The 17,722-nt window shown below is 42.5% G+C and overlaps 1 protein-coding gene across 1 annotated transcript; it reads left to right on the top strand.

The window, feature by feature from the left end:
- Window positions 1-69: 69 nt before the first annotated feature.
- On the top strand, window positions 70-16,217 carry micall2a (mical-like 2a). Its single transcript, XM_079520844.1, has 18 exons — window positions 70-616; window positions 1,023-1,071; window positions 2,603-2,744; window positions 2,899-3,062; window positions 3,227-3,357; window positions 3,438-3,956; window positions 4,221-4,405; window positions 5,634-5,694; window positions 5,838-5,942; window positions 6,157-6,353; window positions 6,450-6,572; window positions 6,687-6,751; window positions 6,894-7,017; window positions 13,231-13,333; window positions 13,534-13,607; window positions 13,956-14,070; window positions 14,416-14,462; window positions 14,749-16,217. The coding sequence occupies exons 1-18, from the start codon at window positions 474-476 to the stop codon at window positions 14,826-14,828; spliced, it is 2,427 nt and encodes an 808-aa protein (XP_079376970.1). The 5' UTR covers window positions 70-473; the 3' UTR covers window positions 14,829-16,217.
- The last annotated feature ends 1,505 nt before the right edge of the window (window positions 16,218-17,722 follow it).

Genomic DNA, 17,722 nt, shown 5'->3' with positions numbered 1-17,722 from the left:
CTACTATGCGTTTTCCAATCAACATTGCGCGGCCCGTGCACGGTGGTGAAAGGTGAAGTGTCTCTCTGTGTGTTAATTAGTCTAATGAACCTTCCCCGGTGGTGCTTCATTATTATTCACACCGGTGGTGGTGGTGTGCATCAATGGCCGTTGTGTTCTCCTCACTCAGGTAAAAGAGGAGAGGAAACCGGACGCAGCTGCTGCATTTCAGTTCAGTTCGTGGTCAAACAACACACGTACAGAGGAGAGCACCACCGGATTCGGGGTTTTTATTTCTATTCTTCTCTACTTCTGGCGACGCGTCTTTTCCTTTCCTCCTGCAGCGGTGTGTGTCTGTCTGTGTGATAGCCAGCGGTGCCCCTACTACCCTTGTCCTGCTTTTACCGTGTCAGACAGCGTGTCCGTGGGCTGTGTTTGTAATAAACTGTCTGGGAGCTTAATAAAACCTTAACGGCGAGACAGCATTGACAAGGATGGCAGCCATCAAGGCGCTGGAGCTGTGGTGCAAGACGCAGTGTGACGGATATGAAGATGTGGCGATCACCAACATGACGACTTCATTCAAGAATGGATTAGCGTTCTGTGCCATTATCCACAAATACAGACCGGACCTCATGTAAGCGTTTCATCATCAGACAGTCAGCCCGTTATTCCCCTCGATCCTCCTCCACCCCTCCTTGCAAGTTTGTAGGAATTCGTGTCAAGAGATTCACCCGCTTAATGACGGGCAACGCGGACGAAAATAAATGTGGGCCAGTCGGCCAGACTAACTTGTAGCCTACCACCTGCAGCCAATTCATTATTTATTAGCATTTTGCTCTGGATCGTAATTATAGCATATTGTAAAATTGCTGCCAGTGGTAGACTATTATGGAAATAATGGAGACACACACACACACACACACACACACACACACACACACACACACACACACAGAGAGGGGGAGAGAGAGTAACAATTTAATTATCAAATTAATGTTTTAATTTAACTTGCCATCAATTGGATGTCTTTCTTTTCCCAGAGACTTTAAAGCTCTCAGTAAAGAGGATACGTTTGAGAACAACGACTTGGTAAGATGTCACCCAATTTGTTTTTGTTTTTTTGTCTGGAGAACTTGGAATTATATATTAGTCAAACTGAAAGATCAGACAAACATCAGTTCTGTGCAGTGCAAAGAAAACAAGGTGTTAATCAACATATTTCAACTTGCATTACATTTAAATAATTCTTAACAGGTTGGTGATTGTGGACTAAACAACACAGTTGACATTAATGTGACAATCAGTATAATCCCAGACAGAATGTTAAATTTCAAACTTGAACTATTCAGTGAGTCTTTTCTTGTTACCTTTGGCCATTTGACCTACTTTATTTTTACCCCTCCAGTCCAGGGTGACCTAAACTCCCCTGGCTTCCTATACATTTGAGGATTACAGAGCCCAGTAAAAATCCTCTGTCTTCCTTTATCCATTTGTAGCTCAAGAGAGGGAGTACAAATGGAACCAAATTGACCCCAAGGTTCCATTTGTTCTCTTCTCAGAGAACTCCGAGCATACATACAGAGCTGATCTACCTGTCTACTAGGTCCCCCATGACAGTGTGAGGCACTGTGAGCAGAGAACCCGAGCTCGCTCAGCAGAGGATCTGCAGGGTATTCATTTTGAATGAGGCTTACTGTCACATAGGCCACTTGATCCTCACGATACTTGGTCCATTTTAAGACGGGGTGTCATGATGACACACTCCTGGAGGGTTATTCAAGAAGAGTTAATTTCACGAAACGGTTTTGTCTAAAGCAGAACACGATGTGTCATAGTGTGTTGTTTAATTGGGCTTGTCTAACTTTTGGCTATAGCTGAGGTCTTAGGCTACTCGTATTGAAATGTAGGCTGTTTGAGAATTGTTTTTGGTTATTTATTTTTATGGCAGCTTGCATCGTTATAATTTTTCTCACAGGTGGCCACTGGCAAGTTATTTTTTTCCCCCTCCTTTTTGGAAAATGTACAACAAACCGCCTCACAAAGCCAGTCATTGTGTCTATTTTTTATTTTATTGTGTTACTAACTAACTGTACATTGGCAGACGTGGTATTCAGCACTGCTGTTAGATTTTAATGAGCATGTCCCGTGTGTGATCCTAAACAATGACCTGATATCCTGCTCCCTCCATCCTACTGTTCGTTTACTTTTCTTTCTTTTTTTTTTTTTGTCCACGAGACTGCACAGGAAACGTGCTATTCATTATACAGCCCTTGTCCAGAGGCCCCACGTGTCGGGTCACAACATGCATTCAGTGCTACTTCTCTATTTATAGAAAACCTTTGTCTTTCTTGACAGTTTTCAAATGATTTGTGGGCGCAACCTTTTAGTGGCTGACTTAGTGTAGTGAAACAAGTCCTTATGTATTCTTAAGTCTACAATTTAGGCATTTAGCAGACACTATCCAGAACAACTTAGAAGTGTGAACTCACGATGGCATGAACCCTAGTAAACAAAATGTTGACGAGCTATGGTCACAGAGTTCAAGAACGCCATGTAGCGCTTCAAAGTAACAGATACCAGAGTCTACTCTGTATGTTTACTTTATTTTTTTAACCACCAGGCATTCCGGATTGCCGAAGAGAAGCTGGGGATTCCTGCCTTGCTGGATGCAGAAGACATGGTGGCCTTGAGGGTCCCAGACAGACTGAGCATTCTCACCTATGTGTCGCAGTACTACAATTACTTCAAAGGACGCTCTCCCTGTAGGAACACTCGCATTGTCCCTTTTCTCAGATATTTGCAAGATTTTCGAAGATTTCCTTTTTAGTGCGTCTGCTTCTGCCTCATCGACACACAATGTTCTTGAATTGACACCTTGGCATGTTTTCTGTGATAATTCTAATAATTATTTTTCAGTGGGAGGTGTAAAGAGGCCAGCAGAGGGCTCCAAGGAGGAGCCATCAGAAAAGAAGAATCTCCCTGTGGTTGCCAAAACCTTTGTGTCTAAAACAGCCAATTGTTCACCTTCCAAGTTGATTGCTGACACATCATCCAAAACTAACCGAGCTGCTGCTGATAAGGTCAGTATTGGATGACACAACAATCACATGCACCGTCAATGTTATTTCATGTGATATATTAAACAAAAATGCTCAGGCTTGTATACGTAAAGTACATGAATGGAAGAAAGAATGTATAGTACCTTCTAACATGGTCATGTGCGTTTGAATTTCTTCTTCCACAGAAGACTGTCCTGGCTGAAAGCTCTAATAAAACGGGGACAGTCAACAGCAAATGTGCTGCATGCAAGAGCCATGTTCATCTGGTGCAGAGGCATTTTTTGGAAGGGAGGCTCTATCACAGGAGCTGCTTCAAGTAAGAATTCAATATATCCTGTCCGTTTGAATTTAAAGTTGTACACTGTGCTAACCGTTGCATTTTAAAACTTATCCCAGATGCAGTGAATGCTCCAGTCTGCTCCACCCTGGAGCTTACAAAGCCGGGAAGGCACCAGATACTTTCATGTGTAATACTCCTTGCAAACCGTCCTCGTCTGGGGCCGTGATCGAAAAAAACGGACCCACCGGTGGTGCTGTCCTCCGACGAAACGGTGATGGCCAAACCCGCCCCGCCCCACCGCGCCCCTCCTCGGTGCTCTCCATCCCTCAGAAGAACGTTGTCCTGAAGTCTGTTGCTCCTGCCCCGGCCCCTCACTCCTGGACAGCCGCAGCCCAGAAGACGCAAACGGCTCGACAGAGGTTCTTCCAGGCTGCTGAGCTGGTCTCGGATGTCCCAGACAGAAAGGGGTTGCCTTCGTGGCCCAGTGGGCCCACGGATGGTTCTGGGAGGCTGCCGGCCCCCTCGAGTCGTGAGCAAAACTCCATAACAGGGGCAACAATTGGCAAGAATCTAGCAGAGGAAAACTGCAACAATAACAACACACGCCACTTCAGAATCAGAACGGCAGAAAAAAGGTGTGAGAATGGAGCACCATTTGTTCCCTTTTTGTATGCTCATATTTGTTCGCTTTGTTTGGTATTCTTCCCACATTATAAAACCCTGAGTGTACCCTGAGTGTTAATTCAACTCTTAAAGTGTGCAAATGTAACCAAATGGACCCATAACCAAATGGATTTGTACACAGTTGATGTCAAATTGTCACCCCCCCCCCCCTCTTTTTACTGGCTGTGATTTCTTATGATTTTTAATCAGAAGGCGACACTCTCCTCTGTACCCAGGTTTGTAGAGGAGCCAAGACTGTCTGACAAGATCAGTACGAGACAGGATAAGTGTCAGCCAGGCCCAGTGGGGAAACGGTCAGGACATCCCTCCATCGGCCATAAAAACAAGGAATCCCCATGCCTGGATGCCATCAACAACAACACCCCCACAAAGCCAACACCTGTATCCTGGAACAGCAAAGGTACGCAGGCGCAGCAGTGGTGGGCAGTAATTAAGTAGTACTTTACTACATTTAGTACTGTTACTGTAGGCTACTTAAAGAGCGTTTGTGAGTAACTCTACTTGGAGTGGAGTATTTGTATTTTTGCATCGATACTTTCACTACACTACATTTCAAATTAACCACTTAAACGTCATGTCGAATATAGTGAAACTAGCATATCTACTAGAATTTTGAGCTTGGATATCGGCTTTTTTCCCCGCCATCTGTATTTTCGAATACTTAAGTATATAAAAAGCAAATGCAGTACTTGACTACAGAAGTTGCGTAATATTATTAGTTTCGACTCAAGTTCTGAGGTGGAGTACTTTGTGATCTGCTTACCAGTGGTGGACAATTTGAATCATTCACTAAGCAGGTCATATTGGCACTGTTTAAAGGAGAATTCCATACTAGAAGGCTTTCTTACCTTTATTTGTAGTTACGTCCCCACCAAAGAGGTCCAGGTGTTATTTTGTGCAAAAGTGCATTATTGGCTATTTCCCCTACCATAAGCCCTCAATGAATTGCATTGAATTGAATGGGGCTATGGGGTGTTGTGCTAATATAATTCGCTTATTTCCATCGCTCAAAAATCTATTTCTTTGTATAATATACAAAAAAATAGATTTTTGAGCGATGGAAATAAGCGAAGAAAGGATATATTATATCCTCTCTTTATAGTGTAAATAGTATTATTAGTACTTATTTCAATGGAAATAAGCGAATTAGCACAACAACCCAACCCCCATTGAGGGCTTATGGTAGGGGAAATGGCCAATAATGCACTTTTGCACAAAATAACACCTGGACCTCTTTGGTGGGGATGTAACAACTACAAATAAAGGTAAGAAAGCCTTCTAGTATGGAATTCTCCTTTAAATGTATTTGTACCACCACGCTATGAATGTCTGTCCTGTAAAATGAATGTAGCGTGTCAAATCCATGTGTTCATATGCTATGCAGTATGCAGTCAGTCTTTGACATGACCTGTTCAGAGTGCTCCCTCTAATACCTAAAAGACAACATGACAGAAACTAATTCACCCATTTCCCCACTGTTTTTTTGACTCTGTAAATGCATTCACTGGAGCGTGTGAAACAAAATGAGTTTGTAATGAGTTAGCATTACATCCATCCATTTAATTTCGGTAGCCCGAGTTCCTCCTCTTCCGTGGGTCTGTCTGAATACATTTTGTCTTTTGCTGTAGATCTGGGCCCTAATCACTGGAAATCAATGCTCAAGCCAGTTAAAACGGAACCAGGACGGAGGTGAGTCTTCTCTCAACAAGCTTAATAATCATGAATCCCCTGTAGCTCACTGGATAAGGGAAAACGGGCTAAGTCACTCGGGTGGATAAAATAACTCGACATTTGACCTTGAGACCTGACCATTGAGCTCATTCACTCTCCAGAATGCTGGTTCGTCCTGCTTCGCCCATCTCTGTTCTTGTTGACTGGCTCAGAAAGAAGCCGCTCTCTCTGTCCCCCACCTTACCATATTCCAAGAAGTGCCATGCCTGACTCTATCCCTGCTCTGTCCCTGCATACTAATTCCTCTATTGTTTTCACCTTTCACCGTTTCAAAATATGAGGTGAGGCCTCTTCATTTACTTGACTGTATTTCAGTATGTTTCACCAATATGTGTGCTCTAAACACACTCAAAATGTCACATATGGGATTCTGTACATTGTGTCACATCTTTAAAGTCTCATTGGTCTCATTCTCGGTAGAAGTCCAGAAACGGATGGAATGGCCACCGCTGATCCACATGAACCTGATGTCCTCTCCAAGCCTCCCTCGAGCATCTCCGTCAGTACTACGTCAACTCCAACAGCTATTGTATCTCCACCAGCTTCTGCCGTGGTTTCTCCTGCATACCGCCAGGATCTGTCTCCTCAAAAACCCCATCCGGTATCTGAAAACATGGGTAAGTTCTTCCTGTGCATATTGTCCACCCCAGTGTAATAACATATGCACATATATGTACGCACAGTATTTGTTGACCTTCCTGTCATAATTTCAGGCTTGGAGCATGCAAACTACTACTCGTCTATCAAATTCCCATCCAGCTGGTCCACTATGCAATCTATTGGTTCTTCCGTGACTGTTCCAGCAAATGACAGAGACACAGATACTTGTGCCCCAGGTTTGGCCTCTTTCTATTTCAACAGAAATTACTGAAGTGATGTAACTTGTGACCATGATTTTGTGAAAAGCTGCCATAAAAGGTGAATCTAATCCCATTTTATCTACCTCTTAGCTTCTAAAAAGGGAAAGTATTTGTCACCCACCAACGCCCCCAGTCCTGAAATGAGGTCACCCTCTGTAAGCTCTCTCCCTTAAGTCTCTTAAAAGATTAATTAACAGCATTGCAAAATATGATTTCATTACATTCCCAGCGATATGTTGTCAGTGTTAAATTTTCAATCATGCATCGTGACACTTGGCGTTCTTGTGCTTCTGACAGGCCAAATCGCATCACATACCAATGGAGCAGATCGAGAGGGAGCTGGATGAGATTGCGATAAACCTGAGCAACTTGGAGAGGGAGGGAGTTGGGCTGGAAGAGAAGCTACGCAGCTTTGAACAAGGTACTTTTCCACTTGGGAAAAAAGACGATCCGGGCACTCAAAGTTTAAAAAAGAGAGGTAAGCCTTTATTAAATTAAAAAGGCAACAGCCAACATGTTTCGACCATTAACTGGTCTACATCAGGGCGAGAATGAACATCACCAAACGCACTCATTAAAGCAAGCAATGAGTGTGTTTGGTGACGTTCTTCATTCTCGCCCTGATGAAGACAAGTTAATGGTCAAAACATGTTGGCTGTTACCTTTTTAATTTAGTAAAGACTTCCCTCTCTTTAACTGAGTGCCCGGATTGTCTCTCTTTTTTCCATGCCTTGATCCTGTTTGATCCGTGTGAGCACCTTTTTATATCTCTGGTGAGCACCTGGTTGTTCCCACTTGTTCTGTGTCATCACTTCCCCAACTCGGCACTTCCCCGTCACTTCCTCCTGTTCCTGCTTAGAAAAATGGAAAGTCATAACAAAAACATCCCCTCTCCCACCCTTTCTGAATTCGAGGCAGTACAGGATCTTGATGGATAATTCTCCGTATCCGTGCCTGTTGACGCACCACGAATGACCTCTTCACAAATCTACTGTACTTTACAAACATCCCTATCCTTCTACTCCAGTGTGACTATAGTTCCAATTTAGAGTTGCGTTCTCGTGCATAGACGGTTGACCATAGGGAATGCACATACTGTAGTATGTCAACTACAGGACGCCAGTGGAGAGAGCTCTGACAAGCCATTTCAAGTGCATCTCTCAGAAAATGAGTCGTGACAAAAACCAACCACAGGGACTAGAACACTGATTGCTTTGAACCTTTGCCTTGCTAGCAGAATATTGTGTTGTGTATTATGACAAAAGTTAGACTTAACGTGAGACTCCTTTTGCCTGACTCGTGGCAAGTACAGTATACTGTATTTCGCAAACATGTGACCACTAATTTGTATGGAGGAATACGATTGGTGTTGACTCAAGATGTAAATGCAGCCAAAGCATCATAAAGGACGTTTTTGCCACTTGACAAACGTTTGAACAATGTTGAGCCATAAGAGAAATGAAAGCACAAATCTGGACAAAGGCATGGCTTAACTTCACAGGGAATATAGATCATTGAAGCTTCCACTGGTTGCGTTGGTAGTTGTTAATGCTATTCTATAAAATGTAAATGTGTTTAAAAGTCTCAGCGCTTTGGAACTCCATATGGGGCATAAAGGTCGTGCCCATTTACATTGTACTCTAATCGGAAGAATTGTCTGCCCCAACTGCTCAGAATCTGGCCATAGCGTTTGGATGGACTAAATGTGTGTAAATCTGTTGGTTTGTGGCTTGGTGTATCCCAGATTTTAGGGTATCGGTGACTGAGCAGAAACCATGAGTGTTTGACATGGAGTAAAAAAAATATGCTCAATATTTAGACCTCGTCCCTGCAGTTCAGATGGAAGAAAATTGGCATTCATATTAAATATCTAATTGTGTAATCTGTAGCTAATTATCTGTAGCAGTATTGTTAAAGGGGAAAACCACCCATTTTCAACATTTTACTATGTCATTAATATACCTTAGAGCTGTTGTGTGGAAATAATAAAAAAGTCCCCCCCATTCTGTGTTTCTTAGAACTGTAATTATGACAAATCATTAACATGGTGAAACACATCTTGTTGACATCAAGATGTGATTCACCATGTTAATGATTTTCTTCAGACCTCTAGTTCTAGGAAACACAGAATGGGGACTTTTTATTATTTCCACACAACAGCTCTAAGGTATAATTAATGACATAGTAAAATGTTGAAAATGAGTGGAATGCCCCTTTAAGTGGAAATTGTCTTACTCTGTTGTAGAGTTCTCAATCTCTGCCCGAACCCGGCCCGACATTTTCGGGTAGGGCCGGGCCCAAAATGCACGATAATTAGTCGGGCCGGGCCGAGCCTCGGGCTCTGTGGTTTTCCGTGATTTTTTTTATTTTTTTTTAATAATTTTATTATAACAAAAATAACAATTCTGTTTGTGTAATGTATTTATTTAATATGAAGAGGGCTGAGCTGGTGAATGTTGGCGATTAACTTTTACAGTTTAGGCTATTATACTATATGTGACTGAAGGAGGAGGCGGCGATGATCAGCAGCAGGCAGCAGCGCACCAAAGTGACAGAATAGAACGGTGGTTGTTGAACTTGCTACCGCTGGCTGGCCTCTGGTTTGCCAACCAAATGAGCTGCTTACTGCTCAGCATCAACTATATAACTTAAGTCAACTTGCCATATGCTTAAATATTTTATAAGACCATCGATTTATCCGCAATAGCTCGTTTTGGAAACGTCGGGGCTTAACGAGACACTGCTGTCTCGTTGAACCCAGCTGGGTGAATAAACTAAATTAGGCTACCTAACCTAATCAAAACGGTAAATGCTCCATATAACTATGAAAGCGCCTGCACGTAACATAGTTACATGATGACCAAGCAATGTTACAGTCACACTGTATAGGCTACAGCTATTTGGTTTACAAATCGTATCGCAGCGCGCTGTATAGCCTACAGCTATTTAATTTCCCCATCGTAGCGCAGCGCGCCTGTGTGCCCACTGCCCAAAATAAAAGATCTGCAAGCTGTCGACAGACTCGACACGCCATCGAGCGGCATGTTGATGGTTTGTATGTCTGTTCTTTTGGTTAGGCAACGCACATTACGCGTGGTATGTGGGTTTGAGAGGCAATGATTAATGTAAACTATACAGTAACCTAGTAGATTATAGCCAAGTTGACAATTGTCATAATATTGCCAGTAGCCTATTGGACATAATTAACTGCGTCACTTCAGAGGATCGCTGCTACTTTGATTCAGAAGATGTTTACTCACCCCTGGAAATTGCTGGAAACCATTAGAATGTTGAAAATGGAACATTATCAGCCAATTGACGTGAGTTACATAAATCCTTTATTTCGGCGACTAGACTATAAATGCGTTCTCTGACACGGTCGTCTCAATAATCCACGGCGCCGCGGCCATATAGTGGCATTTTTCTTTTTCCTTTTTTTCTCTTTTTTTTCACTCGGGCTTTTTCGGGTTTTCGGGCCTGACATTATGGTAATTGTTAGGGTCGGGCCGGGCCTCGGGCCGACCCAGTTAGGGTAGGGTAGGGCCGGGCCTTAATTTTCAGGCCCGATGAGAACTCTACTCTGTTGCGATATAGGAACACTTTTATTAGTTCTCTTTGCTTTCTGTAAATTTGAAGACAATTTAAAGATTTGAATAATCCCTATTGAAAAGTAACGCCGACAGAACGGATCATTCTTCAATTGTGAGATTGGTCAAATTCATATTTCAGGTAGGGATGGGTCCGATTAATCGATAATCGTTAATAGGACCCGAAATCGATTATTAAAATTAATAATCGATTTTTTTTTTTAATGAAAATCTGTTGGAAAGACAATATTGTCATCCAAACAGGACAGGGCTATAGACCAATTATTTGTTTACAAACATTGGGACTGGGCGCACGGGTGACTGTCAATTCCCAACAGATCTCCAAACCTGTTTTGGGGAGCGCTGGTTTCAGTCCATTCAACCTCTTGTGAGTTGGCTAGTGAGATGCACCCTAGGAGACATTTATACTTCAAAGCCCAACAGTATTGCGCACAGAACAGCTGATATACAAGCTCACATCGCATCGCAGATGCGACTGTAGTGAGCGTAGAGGTCTGCGTGCGCGACACCATCGCGGGACGAAGCATAAATTATACTTGATGGGCTGCAGGTGCGCGTGCAGCCGTGCACAAATAGGCTCTGCTGCCGTGTTCATGAGCGCACCTCCCGTTCTTATGACATCGACTGGAGGTGTGGTTTTGAGGACAACTGTTTTGAATTGCTATCAGAACGAAAATACATCGAATGGATGCAACTGGGACGTATCCTCAGTGATGTATCTCAAGGTCATCGGGGTTTCGGGTCTCACGAACATCATACCCCTCACTCGGGTGACCCAGCCGGGGTGATCAAGTCCCGATTTACGTCCCAGTAGCTACCCTCGATCAGACCCACTAGGGAAAAACAGGGCCGCACAATCCGTTGGAACCACTCCGGAACTACTATGCCGGGACTGAGCGGTACAATTCTGGCATGTGGAGGGACTAGGCTATGTGGGTTGCCTGCTGTCCGGGCCCCTCCTACGTCTCACCAGGCCCACTCCTGCTCTCACCAGGAGTACAGCGAGGACCTGTGCGTTGCACCAGACTCCCAGCACCAGACACTTCATTCAGGAGTGGTGGATTCTTGAGCCGCAATGGTTCTGCAGGCTCCACCGCTGGGCAACGGTAGTACTGCAGGCTCCACTTGCGGCTCGAATGGCCCTCCTAAAGGCCTCATCGAAGGTTTTTGGGCTTCCTCCTCACGGAGGATGCAGGCTGGGGTGCTAACCCATACTGCTCCCATACCGCTATTATTGTTCAAACACAACAGAAACCAAGGATTATATATAAAAATCCTAATCATTCTCAGAAAAACAGCATCTGAAAGTTTGATGGGGCATTTTTTACACGTGAGTGCAGTTAGAACTTTTCCATTGCATCTTATGAGAGGAAGGGTTTTTGTGCTGCCGCTATGCGTGCGCATGCTGGTGCTTATCAGTGTGACGTTGTCTGTTATAAAGGCGTCTATAGGCCTACCAAAGTGTGCCTGGGATGTGTGTGTAGCTGCATGACTGAGAGGAGTGTGAGTGACTGAGTGTGAGTGGAGATTGATTCCAATCAAGATACAGGTTTGGAGGATTTAGCACGTGTTGGGAATTTACCTAATCGGGCATAGGCTGGGGTTGCTATGGTGATCAATTGGTCCAACACTGGTCCAGGGACCACCAGTGGTCCTTGAGGGGGTTCCAGGTGGTCCTCATCCAAAAGATGGAGTTAGTAACCAAATGGACCCTTATTAACTCAGAGTTAAAATTATTAATCATCTACATCAGGGGTATCCCAAACTTTTTTGGCTTAGGTACCCCTTGGGGGGAAGATTCTTTTATTTGTAGGGTTCGTTAAAAAAAAAACCCTCCCCCAAACGATTAATCGTTAATATTGAATATACCGAGTTGGAAAACACTGCACCTAACTGAAGGGTTGGGTCATTTTGTGTACACACTGACATAAGTGACATTTATGACTACCTTAAGTTTAAACTTTAAAGTGATGAATTAATAATCTTACTCCCCATCTGAAAAGAATCTGAGATAAAAGCATCTGAAGTTTTTGAAACAAGTGGAGGACGACGGGGGCGACCATCTTGTTTCCGGATCACTGCCTGTTTATTCGATCGTGTAGTAGCCTGACCCAGCCAGTGTGCTTTCTGGTATCGATAGATTCTTTATTTATGTGTCATGCACCAGAGGTGCCCAGCCCACATGGACTTATAGGACACACCATACAAATCATTGCTTCAATATTGCATAAGTGTACAATAAAATGAAAAGTTTTTTTTTTTTCCTTTCACACAAACAAAACATTCTGCCTTATTCCCCACGCTTTACATATGAAATCTGCTAAAGCAGATGGTATAGAGGTGCGGGTAGCGCATGGAACAAGCGCTGTATAATATTGGTTCACCGATCTGAGCGCCCGCCCCTACCCCCCCCTTCCGCCCCTCCCCTCCCTGGTAGAAAACGGTGGAGAAAACTGACGTCACCATATTTCGAGCGACACCCCTCTGCACTGTAGTTCACTCCTAGACCAGGAAATGTGTTTCATTCCCCCAGGCTTTCATTTTTTAGCTGAATGCGAACGAAAATAAAAGCCTGGGTATTGAGACTAATCGCCTAGCAACCGAGAGGCTTTCGTATGTTGCATACGAGCACAACCTAACTTGATCGATATAAAACATCCCCCTAGATTCACAAAGTACCCAAACCAAATGGCTACTTTGCATAACCGATGTACCGGCGGTGAGCGTCCTTATACACGGTATGAAAGCAACACGGCTTCAGTACTGTTTCTGTGGCATTCTGTCTGCATGCAACAAGAATGCCTCCATTGAAGAGATTTGTTCAAAGCAAACTTTAGTTTCGCTACTGCAGCGCACATGTAGCTCGTAGCATCATTCAAATACCGTACCACCATGGGGGGGGGGGGGGGGGGGGGGAAGAAAATCGCCATTACACCACTGGCAGCCACTCTTCATTTTGGGTATTCAAAGTGTGTGTGTATATCTATCTATCTAATGGCTTTTAAAACTGGGAATTACCTTTTCAGAGGAGAAGGGAGACCTTTTGATGGACCCACTAATGGTTGACTGGTTCAACCTTATCAGAAAGAAACAGATGTACGTCAGGAGGGAATCTGAGCTCGTGTACATGTGAGTATCATGATCAGTCCTGGTTATTTTCAAAAGAATTTCACGCAATAAATATCTGATTTTAATTCCTAATGTACACACTTGCGTACACCCCCCCCATCCCCCTGTCGTCTTTGGCAGACTTTGGAAGTCAATGAGTTAATTTTGACTATTGTGTATTAATGGTGATGGGTAATTATCTGAATTCTGCATATGTTAAGAGTGAAGACTCAAGACCTTGAGGAACAACAGCCAAGTGTGGAGGGGGAACTTCGGAGGCTGTTGGAGAAGCCAGGTGTGAGAGCTCTTGAGCACCAAATGTCTATGACACACAACGACACACAACACCAACATCTGTCTATTCCTCTAAAGCGGAAACTGTCGCGTGCCAAAAATTGCAGATCCGCCATTTCTGACGCATGACACAATCTGTGCGTCGGTAGCATGAATTTGGTACCGATCTCTGCGTTTACCTGCATCATTGACATCTGCACACTGGCATCTGCATTTTCGGTCTTCCAACCAACACTGTTCTCTGCATTTTCCACTGATGCAGATGTCGGTGTGCAGAAGGCCGTGTCGGCGTTTAAATGCAGATGTCTGTATTTACATCCAACACTGACTTGTACATTTACCTTTCCAGATGGTTTGAAGTCCACCGAAGAGCAGCTACGGCAGCAGAGTCTGATGGAGAGGCTGATGCAGATAGTGAACGGTAGAAATGCCATCGTGGAGGGCTTGGATGAGGACAGGATTAGGTAACGGGGGGTAGGGGGGGCTTTTCTGGTTAATTTTACATGACTCATAAAAAGATAATAACCATGGCAGTGTAAACCCTGGCAGTGTAGTCACAAATATTTTGGTATTTTGGCATCTACTCTTAATCACCGGAGTCCCATTTCATACTTGGTCGTACAACTGTCATGCAATAATGGTAACAATTACCGATCTACAAGCTCACAACGCATAGCTCACATCTATGCATTGTGAGCTTCTTTTTCTTTTTTTATTGCCTAGAATGACATGCCCAATAACTGCATTGTAGTTGAATAAGTCGGTAGAATGAGTCATGTTTTTGAAATGTTATATTTATGAATTTTCAGGGAAGTGGAAGAGGATCAGCGGTTGGATGAGATGATGCAGAATCTTAGTGAGTATTGCTGAATTATGCTTGACTTTCGAAGTAACCTTTCCAGTAGATGAGCTGTGTATTGGCTGTGAGGGTCCATTTAACTTTTTTTGGTGTGTGAATTGAACCCATGAGGATCAGCATTTATACACTCAGAGTAAAGTTTAACACATGATTGGATCAGAAAACTGTCAGTCTTAAGTAGTGTGTAAAAGTCTTGGCATCTTGGCGTTGACCAACACTCAAGATATTAACCGTGTACACTAATACACTGTTCCTTTTTCATAATGTTCATTATGGCGAACAGGGGTAAAGAAATCCAAAACTAAGAGGACATCCTCAATCTCCAAACTGTTCAGGCGGAAGAGTAAACGAGTCTTGGAATGATGCACCTTTCAATGGAGTCTTTGTTTCCTCCTAAAAGGATAGTGAAAATATGAGCATAATGTCATTTTGAGTGCATTATGTTAGCGTTTTTATAACTTTTGAATGAGAGCAGTCGGCTACATGGAAACAGATTATTTTTAAATCGGGAAGGATGGAGTACTATTTATTTTTTCACAAGCTTATGTTCACAATATTGCTGACCTGCTGATTGCACGTGATTTGGTTCACTTTAATATTCACTTTACACGTTTGGGAAGTCTCTTTACATTCTTGGTGATGTTTGGGAAGTGAAAATATATTATGTATGGGAATTAATGATTAATGATTAATGATAGCAATTGCTTTATTTTCTGGTGCTTTTGATTTATTCACTTGGTTTAGTTTTAACTTTAAAAAATGTGTTTGAAAGAATGTAATAATGGAAGAAAGTTCTTAGTTAAGTTTTCACTTTAAAAATGGTATTGTATGGAAGAAAGTAACTGCTGCATCAACCAGTGATGTAATATGGGCACAATATTTATAATGACATTTAATTTAATTATCATTCTGACGTATCCAAATAATGGTCTGTCACATGTATGTGTTGGGACCAAAACGAAGCATGTTGGTCCAAAATCTAAACTGTACTTGGCCACTGCTGAATTGAAATGTAAAAAAAAAAAAACGCTGGTTCGGTTCAACACGTCGATTTAAAAAAATGGATGTTAGGGGGGGGGGAAAGCAATCTGTAATGGTGCTACTGTTTTGATTTTAAATTAATGTTTTAATTATTTATTTTAGGTTGCTGTGAGGAAAAGACTGAGTGTTTTTTAATATGTAGAGAGGCACACAGGTTGAGTTCCCTTTGCTTCGACTGTGGTTCTCCTCTCTCACTGTACTGTAGGTGGCAGCCTAGGTATGCATTAATGCAAGGCTGGGACTCCCAAATCCAATTTGCCACAGTACAGACAGTTAATTTCTTTGCTAATTTTATAAATGCTGCAAAAATTGTTCAGCTTTGCTGATGCAATAATGTTATGTGAAAAGAGGATTAGGCAGAGCAGTAGCTTATGGCCTGGGAAAGCTTATAAACTATAGGTTTTATTGAGCTCTTTATCTCCGAGCCCAGTTTAATTAAACATTACTCTTTACTAATATCTGCTAAAGAATTGCGCCATACCTGAGCAGGCTGAGCTATTATAATGTTCAAATTTCAAACATTGTTGATGTGCATAGTCACTCATCCGTGAAAATGCCTGTTCCCACCATTTGTAAGCGATGTGTATTACTGTAATAGCTTGTGGCATTTTTTAGAAGTGGTAATATGTTTTACAGTTGTATACCCTATTATTTATTTATACATTTTTAAATGAACTTTAATGTCCAATAAATCCTCTTAAGATTACTGCATATGAGAGGTTGACTTATTTTCTTAACAATTTCCATTTGGCACATTAACTTGAATTTTAAACATTGCTGGACTGGATGTCTCGTCATTGCACAACTGATCACCAGTTATTCTTCCAAGTTTTTCTTCCACCAATAACTGTTGCTGCACCCAGCAATACATTAGTGTCGTACAGAAGACTTGCATCTGATTTTTTTCTCATTGCCTAAAAATGAATGGCCCTATAATACCATTGTATGAGTGCCGCACACAAATGGCCGATCTACAAGCTCTCAATTCATCACGATGCATGAGAGCTTGTGGATTGGCTGCTGTGCACTTTATGATTTAGAAAAGTGTGCCTAGATTAATGAGCTGTCCACAATGTGGACACCAGGTTGAAAGTGATCAAGTCTGTCTGTGGGTTTTAATCCATTTTGGGCGGGAACCCCTTTTGGTGTTTTAAACATTATGTTATAATTTAGCTATTGGAAAAATAGCAGATCTACAAGCTCATAGCGCGCCACCGAGTGGCGCGCTACGAGCTTGCAGGTCTGCTATTTTTGAAAAATCGTTAAAATGTGGCGCAAATCATTGAATATATATTTCAGAGCGAACATTTTTAACTAAAATGTTTGCTTCTGGGGGGTCCCTGGAACTACATATTTTAAAATGGGGGTCCGTGGCCCAATAGAGATAATTCTGGGAGTCCTTGACATGAAAAAGGTTGAGCACAACTGACATAAACATGGGTTTTTCAGAAAACTATTAGGATTTAGAAGCCTTTTTTTATTCGACTTCAGTCCAAAATGGGTTAATGATATTTAACCAATGAAAAGTATTAAGAGTCTGTGGCTAAATGACTAACACACAGGTTCTATTTTCCATATCCTGAAAGTAGTGGTTTTAGACTTAAAGTTTCTTGGCCTGATGGCGACAAATGTCAGTTTCTACTTTGAGGAAAGCGCACACAAGGCTGGGACCTTGGCATCAAAGCTGCACAGTGTCATTCACAGAGTTAAATCAATGCGTGCTTTTAATGTGGGTTTTTAAGCAAGGCATCAAGATAATTTGCTCACGTCAATTTTCGCAGCTACTTACAGTAGGAACTACATATCCCCCATTTGAAATGCATGAAATTGTGATCACCAACTTGGAACACAATCTTTCTAGCTGAGCAGAGCTGGGGATGTTATTGGTACAGAATGCCATGCGTGATGTGGGTGACAGTCGAGACTGAATATGTGTGATATTAGAGTTAATTAAAGCTTTGCACCCCATCTACTGCAAATGCTTGCACTTCTGCAATTAAGAATCAAAGGCGAGGGCTTAGTGTCAGGGGGGTGTCTAATACATGGTTTTAACAGGAATGGGACCTGATTTGCCCAAGCTCCTAGCGACAAGCATTAACAACAGCCTCAAATTAGAGGGACATTAATATTCATAAGTAAAACAATTCATCCTGTGAATGTGTGATGAAATGGAATCCTCTGAGGTGAGCTCTTGTGTCCAGGCTGCCGTCGTTCAT

Source organism: Electrona antarctica (genome assembly GCF_951216825.1).
Source record: "Electrona antarctica genome assembly, chromosome: 14".
Taxonomy (NCBI): domain Eukaryota; kingdom Metazoa; phylum Chordata; class Actinopteri; order Myctophiformes; family Myctophidae; genus Electrona; species Electrona antarctica.
Note: the sequence above shows the minus strand (reverse complement) of the source record. Positions and strands in the feature narration are given on the sequence as shown.